Raw genomic sequence first — 11,143 nt, forward strand, 5'->3', positions numbered from 1 at the left:
GGGGATGCCCCGCATCGGCCAAGATGGCGGCGGGGGGAGGGCCCTACACAGAGCCCAGCAGCTAGGAAGGTCATTGGGTAGGGCCCTGAGCGCCCCAACAGCGAGGAAGGTCATTGGGTAGGGCCCTGAGCTCCCCAAAAGCTAGGAAGGTGATTGGGTAAGGCCCTGAGCTCCCCAAAAGCTAGGAAGGTGAGCGGCTAGAGTAAAAGCCCTCTGGGGGGATGAGGGTGGGCCTGGGCCCTTGGGGCGGGTTTTTATCTAACCCTGAGTAGGGCGTAGGAGGTGCTTTGGCTCCCCGCCTGCTGTTTCTCTTGTGCTTTCAGGTGGCGGAAAAGCCTCGCCGACCGCATTCCCCCGTCGAGTTTAAGCAGTGGGCGCCTGGCTGTCCCATGCCCCAGGGAGCCTGCGCTGGGCCCCGGGGGCCGAGGTCCCCCTGCGCGTCCCAGGAGGTGCCCGTTGCCTCCGCCGAGTCGGGTCCTGTCAGCTGCCGGTTTCTGGGGTTGTTGGGGAGCCAAGTGCGAGGCTCTTGACGCTGGGAGAGAAACGATGTGGTCCCGCTCTAACCACTGACCCACTCTGACCAGGGCACTTTTTGGCAGACAGATGAATGGGATCTGGAGGGTCATCTGACAGTTTTCACCCCAGTGTTGGTTGTTTTTTTAATCCTCACCAGAGACTATTTCTTCCATTGCTTTCCAGAGAGTGGAAGGGACAGAAACATTGATGTGTGAGAGACATATAGGTTGGTTGCCTCTCATACTCGCCCTGACCGGGGATGGGGATGGAGTCTGCAACTGAGGTGCATGCCCTTGGCAGCAATCAAACCTGGGACTCTTCAGTCCATGGGCCAGTGCTCTAACCGCTGAACAAAACTGGCCAGGGCTCACTTGAATTTTGATAATTTGTTCTAATCTGTCAGCTTGGGAATTAAATTGGGCCCAAACTTTAGTGTGGGCAAAGACATAAATGACTTTGATTAGTCTCTTTGGGGTAAAGTTATTCACCCTAAACGGTGCAGTCTTGAAAGAGAAACTGTTCTTGCCATTGCATGCACCAGAGAATTAGAGTTGGCCATGGTATAGGAATCTGTGAAAAGTGTCACTTCCTAATCATGTCACTGTTTTATTATCAGCTGTGTTCTAGAGGTTATTTACAGCTACTGGATTAGTATGGTGAAAAAAAAATGGTGTCTCTCTGGCAACCCTTCCCAACTCCATGTTCAGTGACATCAAGTTGGCAGTTTGAAATTGGCCATAATGGAAGTATTTACACCAGGGAAATTGGAAAACACTACAAACCAGAATTTAATGAATTATATTACTGAAAGTGTAAGCTTAGGAGCATGATAGTGAATAACTGAATACAGATTAAATTTAAAAGTGCATGGTGTATATATTCATTACATTGTGCATAGCACACACAAAAAGTGAGGAAAATGAGCTGTTTGTTAATGAAAAGGGAAGTAGCCACAGTTCATTTAAAATAAATAAATAAGCAAAAGATATGACAACATTTTACCAAAGATACAGATGGCAAATAAATATATGGGGGGTGGGGGGAAATAGCTCAGGATCAAGAATTCTTAGGAAAATGCTATTAAAACTATTGCTTGCTTATTAAAAGAATAAATTCAAATGACTGACAATATCAATCATTGGCAAGTATGTGGAAGAACTGGAACTTTCTTACACTCCTGGTGGGTACACAAAAGTGAACAGACTTTACAGATCACAATTTAGCAATTTCTTAACTTAAACATTCACCTATCCTGTGACTCAAGACATTACACTGAGTTACTAACACAAGAGAAGTGAAACATACATACATATAAAGTATTATATACAAATATCCTAGCAGCTTTATTTGCAATAGTCAAAACTGGAAGTAACCCAAATTGCCCAAAACTAGATGAATGGATAAACAAATGGTCGGTCTAGCCATCAAAAAGATACTACTCAGCAATAAAAAGAATGAACTACTCATATAAGTATCATTGAAGAATTTCAAAATAAAAACTATGAGTGAAACCTGGAAAAATAAGCTTTTTATAAATCAAATCATATACAATTCTAGAAAATACAAACTAATCTATTATAAATAAAGGTACATCAATGGTTGCCTAGAGGCCTGGGGAGGGCAAGGGCAGATTATAAAACAGCATGAGGTAAATTAGGAATGATGGACATTTCATGATTATAATGAAGTTTCATGGGTTCACATGTATGTCAAAATTGAACAAATTGTGCATTTCAGATAGGTGCAGTATATTGCATGTCAACTATACCTGCATAAAGCTTTTTAAACTGGTTCAGAAGACTAATCTAGATCTCTCTTTTCAGAAAATTGGGTTTGGCATCATATATTTCCTCTTTCCTGACAACCTTGGAGAAGCCTTCCCTGTCGTAGTAAATATTGATAAGCAATGAAGTCTGTTTCCACCTAAGTCAACAGAAATGTTGGCTAGGTCACAGAGCCATATCACTGGACTAAGGGATTTCATTTCAACCTATGTTCATTTTTCTGCCTGTGTAGGAATGGCATGCCAGTGAACATCCCAAAAAGGTTAAAGGAATCCACAAAATCAATACCTTATTTTCTTTGAAAATGACCTCAGCTATAAAAGACATACACACCTGGAGGTCCTGAGAATTTCTGTGCACACTGACCCTTCACAGTCACAGTGACAGTTACTGGGACATTTTTTATACAATTTTAGCAGGGGCATAGTCCATCTACTTTGCTGCAGTCACCTCCACTTGTGTTACTGTACCAATTATGGTTCTCCCATGGCACTGTAGTCTTATAACACTAGCCTAGTGAATTCTGGGTATCAGGATACATGACTCTTTTTTAGTACCTGGGGTAGAGATTCCCCTCAACACTGCTGAGCATTATGTGGTATCCACTGTGAACAAGAAAAACAATTTATGTTGTTCCCAGAAGCACTTGAGGTTGTCACAACTCCCTGACTCTTCAGGGTGTTCCCCAAGCCCACCAAAAAACCTTGATACCCAATCCACAAATGAGGACCACAAAGCCCTGAAGTCTTCCCTAGAAGACTTTGGGCAAAAATGTATAGAGAGGCATATTCTTCTGTCATTCTGTCATCTCTGAGGTGCACAGAGCTTTGGACCCCCATGAAAGTTGTTTTACTCCTTAATTCTCACAGAGCCAAACTGTTTTCACATCAGCTCACATGGTGAATACAACCCCAAGATCAAAGGCAGTTTAAATAATAATGCCTTTATTCTTGCCAAATCCAAAGCAATGTGTGGCAGGCAGTTCCCAGGCTGGTGACTTGGAAGCTGGGGAAATCCAAAGTAAGTGTCACAAGATATTAACAAGTCCTTAGAAATAGAGCCCTCTTGACAAGTCACCAACAGAACTCAGATCAGGTCCAGTAGGCCAAAACCAAGTGAGGTCCATGCCCTAACTTATAACAAGGGAATGAGGACCCCAGAAGGGCTAAGACTACACAGGATTTCCTCCAGAAAATGGGGAGTGCACAGAGGAGCTTCCATGAGCTGGTTAAGGTGGTAACTGACACACACTGCATGGACCTGCCAGGTGATAGAGGTAAAATGAATTCTACCATAGAAACTGGCACTGACATCTATCTAGCAAGAGCCCTGGGCAGGTTAGAAAGTATAACACAGCTCCTTAAAGATTCCTATACCTGGAACTTAAGAAGAATCTCTCTACTGTAGATTTTCCGATATATGGGCTTTGATTCAGGTAAATGGCTCCCTCGCAAGTTCTCTCAAGTATAATTATACTAAAAGGAAATTGTGCATCCCCTGTACATCTAAGGTCTTTCTCCAGTGTGAACTCTCTGGTGTTGAATGAGGTCAGATTTGCAACTAAAGGATTTGCCACATTCACTGCACTCGTAAGGCTTTTTTCCAGTGTGAACTCTCTGGTGTTGAATGAGGCTTGAGCTTTGGCTAAAAGATTTGCCACATTCTCCACATTCATAAGGCCTTTCTCCGGTGTGAACTCTCAGGTGTTTAACGAGGTTAGATTTGCAGCTAAAGGATTTTCCACATTCAGGGCACTCAATAGGCCTTTCTCCAGTGTGAACTCTCCAGTGGTTCTTGAGATTGGAGCTATGGCTAAAGGATTTTCCACATTCCCCACACTCATGAGGCCTTTCTCCCGTGTGTACTTTCCGATGTGAACTGAAGCTAGAGCTTTGCTTGAAGGATTTCCCACATTTATTGCACTGATAAGGCCTTTCTCCAGTGTGTAGTCTTTTGTGATGAATGAGGCTGGAGCTTCGGCTAAATGATTTCCCACATTCACTGCACTGATGAGGCCTTTCTCCAGTGTGAACTCTCCGGTGGTTAATAAGGCTGAAGTTTTGGCTAAAGGATTTCCCACATTCACTACATTGATAAGGCCTTTCTCCAGTATGAATTCTCTGATGTTGAATGAGATTGGACCTTTGGCTAAAAGATTTTCCACATTCCCTACACTCATAGGGCTTTTCTCCAGTGTGAACTTTCCTATGGCTATTGAGGCTGTAGCTTTGGCTAAAGGATTTTCCACATTCGTTGCACTCATAAGGCCTTTCCCCAGTGTGAACTCTCTGATGTATAATGAAGCTGGAGTAGTAGGTAAAGAATTTTCCACATTCACTGCATTCAAAAGGCCTTTCTTCGGTGTGAACTTTCTGGTGCTGAATGAGATTACATCTTCGGGTGCAGGCTTTTCCACATTTGCTGCATTCATAAAGCCCTTCTCGAGTGAGGACTCTCTGGCCCTGAGCAAGTATGTCTGTGCAGCTAAGGGCTTTCTTGCATTGTCCCCAGTTGTGAAGACTTTTTCCACTATGAAAGACAGCCTTGCACTCATTATTGTTGTTTAGCTTCTCTCCAATGTGAGTGACCTGTTGATGGAGAAATTGCAGGCTAGCTAAAAAGTCCTCCCCTATCTCCCCACAGGTAAAGGGCTTCCCTGACACATGGACTGTGCAGCTCTTTGTAAGTGAGGCTCTGTCCACAGACTTTCTGAAGGGGATCTCTCTAATGTGCTGCTCCTGGTGCTGTTGAAGGTTGGCCATAAAGAACAGTTTCTCACATGTGTATGTTTTCTGCCCAAGATATGTTCCCTGATGCTCAACCAAGTGCAAAATGTCTGTCAAGATTGGTCCACACATCTCAAAAGGCTGGGCCTTGCGGGGAGGTGAACCTGCCTTAAGAGTTCTGATATGTGATGCTCCTTCTAAAGAAATGCATTGTTCAGAAGGTGCATAGTCACGTTCCACTCCACTCCAACAACCTGAAAGCAAAAAAGTGATGGTGAAGTACATGTTGACTTTATAGGGAGGGGGCAAAACCATCACACATGTACATCTGACACATTAAAGAAACAGTCCATAGGGCTGTTTTCAGGAACAGATAGTTGGGGTCAGATTGAAGCAGCTCTCTACTGGGTTCCTAAGGTCACAGAATTGGGCAGGCCTTATCAGGCACAGGACATACGGAAAGGGTCTGGCCTAGGGATGAAAGGCATGTTCTTCAAGTCATCCTTCTGTCCATGGCTTTTGGCAGGATTCTATCTGCTGGTGACATATGATGCTATGCAGAAATCTATGTCTAGACTCAGGACAATCTGAATAGAACAAAGTAACTGGTGTTCAAGGATTATTAAAAGGTATGTGCACAATTTAGGACACAATACTGGAAAGCACCATGGAGGGAATAATGTAAGGACTGAGTGAAATAAGAAATCCTGAGGGTGGAGATTAGCCCCAGGCTGGACAGAGAGTAAAAACAAGAAATGACAAGTCATCACAGAGTCAAGATTGGACAAGGGAAGGGAGAAATAAGGTGGCCACTAGTAATGAAATGGCACCAAAACGTAAATCAAACAGGATAAGTTCTTGGCATGATGTGAATGAAGCCCTCACATCACATCCTCCAATTGCCACTCACCTGGGTCAGGCCCCGTCTGAGCTACTCTTGTTAAGACTGGAGTCATGTCCATGCTATGAGGCACAGAGGACTCTTCCCTTAGCTCCAACTGAGCAACTGCATGGGACCTGGATGATCTGAACCCTAAGGGACAGATAGGACAGATTAGTGGCCAATACTGGCCCAAAACAACTCAGCACTCAACAGATCGCAGGAAAGATATTTAAATACTAAAGAAAATACTTTTGAGAGCAGCTAGAGGGATGGCATAGTAGTAAACACTAGGAATCTGTCTCCGTACTCAGACAACTGCCCTCTCAGAATCAATCTGACCATAACTATTTTGCAACTCTAGAACCTACAGAAGGCTTGTAACATGCCAAACTGATTTAATTTCCGTCAATTTCAGCTTTTAGCATGGTATCAGTTATCCATCCCCCAACTCTCCCAATTCCTCTCTCTGAGCCCAGGGGTAGGCAGCCATGCACATATAACTGCAACAGCTTGCATAAGCCAGGATACCTGTCCTCAGGAATCTGTGATGACTTCTGCTTTTGATGGTGGAGGTATAATAGAGAGGTGGGCAGCCATTGTTACAAAGGCCCTACATCACTGGCTGAAGCAACTTTTCAAGAGGTTTAAAGGGCAGGCATCTATTCCCTCCACCTGCTTTTCTTTCATTTTTCTCATTCCCCCATTGGAAGGCAGAATTTAAAGGACCATGACATTCAAAATCAATCCATACATGGGGAAATTTAGAAAATCACCACACATGCCCACGGGAAAATACAGTCTCAGAAAAAAACCTGAGAAGACCTTAACATTACCCCTCAAACTGATCTCTAGCACAGAGATGACCTACAAGCATTAAAAAAAAAAAAAATCAACACCCGCCCCAGCAAATCCTAGGTAGGAGGGGATCAGATTTCTTGAGTTGCCACATCTTAAAACACAAATGTCCAGTTTTCAACAACAACAACAAAAAGTTAAAGAACATATAAAGCAACAGGAAAGTAAGAGAAAAAATCCAAGAGAAAAAAAAAATCAAGAGAAACTGGCCTTGAGAAAGACCAGCTGTTACACTTCTTAGACAAAGACTTTAAAACAGCTGTCTAAAAGATGTTCAAAGGACTAAAAGAAAATGGAAACAAAGTCAAGAAATGTTGCATGAGCAAAATGGAAATATCAATAAAGAGATAGGAAACATAAGAAAGAATTAAGAAAAAAAGTTGGAACTAAAATGTACAATAACTAAATGATAAAAATCACTGGAGGGATTCAAAAGCAGGTTTGAGCCAGGCAGAAAAACAGTCAGTAAACTTGAAGATATTAAATATGAAGAACAGAAAAAAAAAAATTGCACAAAAGTGAAAAGAGCACAAGGACCTGTGGGATACCATTAGGCAGACCAACATATGCAATGTGGGAAGAGGAGTCTGGAAGAAGGACACAAAAGGGCAGAGAGCATATCTGAAGAAATCACAGCTGAAAACTTGCCAGATCTGGGTCTGTGGATGCAGGATTGTTATGGTTGCACAACAGTGAGAATCTACAAAATGCTACTTAGAAACGGTAATTTTTGGCCCGTCAGTATGGCTCAGCAGTTGAGCATTGACCTAGGATCCAGGAGACTGAGGTTCCATTCGATTCCTGGTCAGGGGACATGCCCGGGTTGCGGGCTCAATCCCCAGTTAGGGGCGTGCAGGAGGCAGCCAATCAATGATGACTCTCTCATCATTGATGTTTCTCTTTCTCTCTCTCTCTCTCTTCCTCTCTCTTAAAGCAACACTTTTCTTTTTTTTAATGGTATTTTTGTTATGTATATTTTACAATTTTTTTTTTTTAAAAAGAAAGAAAAGGAAACTTGGCGGAGAATCTTGCAAGAACAGTCTATGAAAGTAGTAACCGTGTAAGTGGCTAAAACTCCTGGCACAGTCAGGCACAAATAAATGTCAGGTACCGGCAGGGAGCGATACTAGGGTGCCGTGGATCCACACGGCAGGGGAGAGGGCAAGAGAGGCGGATCCACTCCGCCGATTCAAGGCTGCCTCCGTGAATCCTCCCCGGGAGGCTTCGGGAAGGGGGGTGGCGTGCACTCAGCCTCGCCCTAGCAACCACTGCCCACGCCGGGAAGCGGGAAGGAAGCCGTGCCCAGGACTCAGCTGGGAGACAAAGCTGCCCCTGCGGGAGACAAGGGCGGGCCCTCGCGCGGGTGTGGGCCTCCGAGCTTACCCAGCGAGGACGTAAGAGCCAAGTTCTCCAGCATCACGTCGCGGTAGAGGCCTCTCTGCGCCTCATCCAGCAGCTCCCACTCCTCCCGGGAGAAGTAGAGGGCCACGTCCTCAAAGGTCACACGTGCCTGCAGGACAGAGACGCGTGAGACCCCGCACCGGCGGCCTCCCGGGCCCGCAGCCCACCTCCCCGCACGCCTCCCGCGTCCTCACACCCCCAAGTCAGGAGCTACGCGGCCCTGCTGCCCCGCGCGTCGTCTCTCCGCTCACGGGCCCTTACTCGCCGCCTTCCCCGTGTCCTTGGCCCAGGCGGGGCCTCGCCACCCTCCAGCCAGTTCCCGCGCCGAGCGGGCTCTGGGGCGTTTCAAACGCTGTCACATCAGGCGCCGTCTCCCCTCAGCGTTCCGCCGGCCCAGGCCCCTCGGAAGCGCGGAAGCGCGCCTCAGGCAGCCGCAGTTTCCCGCGGCGGCAAGGCCCGCCCCGGCCCCGCGCGCCGGCTCACCTCGGCCCAGCGCCTCCGCGCGGCCGCCGCCATGCGGGCCGAGCGCCGACAGCCGAGCGGCCGGCGCGGGGACCGCGACACGGGCGTCCCGAGGCCGGACTCGCAGGCCGCGGCGTCCCCGACCCTAAGCCAGCCCCGGCAGTGGACACACAGCGACCTCTCGCGCTCCGTCCGTCAGCTCGGCCCGGGCCTGCGGGAGCGCGAGCCGGCCCCCGCCTGGGGAACCTGGCCGAGAGCCGCTCTGACGGCCGCCGGGAACGGGCCGGAAGTCCCGCCCCAGGGCGATTGGCCGTCCGGAGAAGGCCCTCTTCCTGGACTTCCGATAGGTGGACGCCGCTGCCGCTCAACGCATGGCCTTCTGGGTACTGTAGTTCCCGCATCGGCCCAGCCCCTGGTAGAAAGTGTTGCTTGCGCGGGCGGCCAGCCGGGAAACGGCCTCCCCGCAGCTGCAGGGCCGGCGGGCGGGGCGTGGTTCCTTCTGAAAAGGGCCGCAGGACCGTTTCCGCGGGGCCGTGGGGGCTGCCGACCCCTCCGGTGGTCGGACATTTTTTCCGACTCTGGGCTGCAGGGCGTGGTGGGGTCGTCGAGGCTCCTGCGTCATTAACCAACGTCCCCGACGGGCGCACGTTCCTTTCCCGGCGGTGTGTCCCTTGGCTTTGGGAATAAAGGACATCTTTCTCTCTTTTTTATTGGGTTTATTGGGGTGGCACTGGCTGCTCTAAGAGTGTAGGTTCGGGTGCGCAGCTCTACCGCCCGTCTGTGCATCGCGGGTCCCCCCGTCGTCGTCACCGCTTTACCCGCGTCGGCCTCCCCGCCCCCGTTCTCCCCGGTCGTCGCCACGCTGCCGTCTGTGTCTAGGCCTTTTTGTTGGGTTTGGGTTTTTGTTTCTTGTTCTGCTCAGTCCCTTCGCTTCCTCGCCCCGCCCGCCCGCCCTCTGACCAACGCGCCGGTTCTCCGAAGCAATGAGCCTGTTTCTGTTTATTTTGCTGACTGGCCTCCACGCGAGTGAAATCATGTCTCGTGTCCCCCGAGTGGCGTCTTGCACTTAGCGCAGCGCCCCCAGGCCCATCCGCACTGTCACCTTGGAGTAAATTGTTAATATTCTTAAAGCCTTTGAACGCTGCTCCTGCCGTCAGGGGTGGGGGGATAGGGGAGAAGGGGGGGAGTCCCCCGCTCAGGCCCGGGGGGGACGGTTTCGTGTGGGAGGGTCTCCAGGGAGCCGCGGGCCGTCCTTTCCTCTTCGCTCCGGGCGTCGCCGTGAACTCGAGGAAAAGGGGCGGGAAAGGGGGTTTATAGAAAGTGCGAGTAACGAGGGTAAAACTTCCGAGAGAGGCTTGTGCTGGGTGCTTCTCAGAAGCGCCGAGAGGCCAGTGAGTCTGTGGCAGAGAATGAACGGACCCCGCGGGCTCGCACCGCCGGGGCGCTGAGGGCTCCCACCCGGCCGAGGGGGACCCGCGCGGCCCGCCCCCGCTGTCGTTCATCTCCAAGGCGACGTCCGCCGTCCACGTGCACTCGGGTCTGTCTGCCAGAATTTCTGCGTTACTTCGTTGCTACTGTAGCTCTCTGTTGCCATGGTTTCGCCGGGTTTCCTACTCTCTGGGGTATACAGGTTTTCTATGTCTAGATAATACTACCAACAAGAGAGGAAACATTGTTGCGAGAAAGAAAAAGTTCAAAAGGGAAGATCCACACCTAGATAAAGTTATTATAAAATTAAAACAACTTTAAAGACAAAGTTATACAAACTTACAGTATGAAAAAACTCCTGGCCGGCTGGGCGTGGCTCAGCGGTTGAGCATCCACCTAGGATCCAGGAGATCGCGGTTTGATTCCCGGTCAGGGCACCTGCCGGGGTTGCAGGCTGCAGCCAATCAATGACTCTCTCATCATTGATGTTTCTCTCTCTCTCTCTCTCTCTCTCTCTCCATCTCCTTTCTTCTCTCTGAAATCAATAAAGATATGTTTAAAAATAAATAAGTAAAAAAGAGAAACTCCTAATGAAATTGAGTTCAGACTTTTCAGGAGGTGCAAGACTAGAAAGTAGTAAGACTTTTAAATAATTGAGGATACAATGACCTTCAAGCCAAGATCTTTTTGTAGGTAGCCAAGGTGTTGTTTTAGAAGGGAAGATTAGTACACATATTCAGTGCTAAAATTCATAAGAATCTTTACCACACTCACAGCCAGCATCAAAAGCTCTAGTTGAGATGAAAAGTAGCCCAGCCAGTATGGTTCAGTGGCTGAGCATCAACCTAGGATCCCAGAGATCCTGGCACATGCCCGGGGTTTCAGGCTCGATTCCCAGTGGGGGGCATGCAGGAGGCAGCTGATCAATGACTCACCATTGCTGTTTCTATATCTCTCTCCCTCTCTTTTCCTCTCTCTGAAATCAATAAAGATGTATTTTTAAAAATACCTATGTGCTTATGGATACAGTGGTTATTAATTAAGGCCTTCTGGTAGACTCAATCTAAATGTTCATGTAAAGGTGTCAG

At 48.1% G+C, this 11,143-nt stretch overlaps 1 protein-coding gene across 1 annotated transcript; it reads right to left on the reverse strand.

Annotated features, from left to right (window-relative positions):
* Window positions 1-1,286: 1,286 nt before the first annotated feature.
* ZNF211 (zinc finger protein 211) lies at window positions 1,287-8,681 on the reverse strand. Its single transcript, XM_087827083.1, has 4 exons — window positions 8,649-8,681; window positions 8,148-8,274; window positions 5,937-6,059; window positions 1,287-5,280 (listed from the first exon to the last, which is right to left on the reverse strand). The coding sequence occupies exons 1-4, from the start codon at window positions 8,679-8,681 to the stop codon at window positions 3,806-3,808; spliced, it is 1,758 nt and encodes a 585-aa protein (XP_087683209.1). The 3' UTR covers window positions 1,287-3,805.
* Window positions 8,682-11,143: the final 2,462 nt, after the last annotated feature.

This window comes from Miniopterus natalensis, chromosome 18 (genome assembly GCF_054644295.1).
Source record: "Miniopterus natalensis isolate mMinNat1 chromosome 18, mMinNat1.hap1, whole genome shotgun sequence".
NCBI lineage: Eukaryota > Metazoa > Chordata > Mammalia > Chiroptera > Miniopteridae > Miniopterus > Miniopterus natalensis.

Coding starts and splice junctions, on each gene's coding strand:
- ZNF211 (XM_087827083.1), bottom strand. CDS start 8,681: ATGGCGGCGGCCGCGCGGAGGCGCTGGGCCGAG. Junction 8,275..8,648: donor CGCGGAGGCGCTGGGCCGAG/GTGAGCCGGCGC, acceptor TCTGTCCTGCAG/GCACGTGTGACCTTTGAGGA. Junction 5,281..5,936: donor TCAGACGGGGCCTGACCCAG/GTGAGTGGCAAT, acceptor TTTTGCTTTCAG/GTTGTTGGAGTGGAGTGGAA.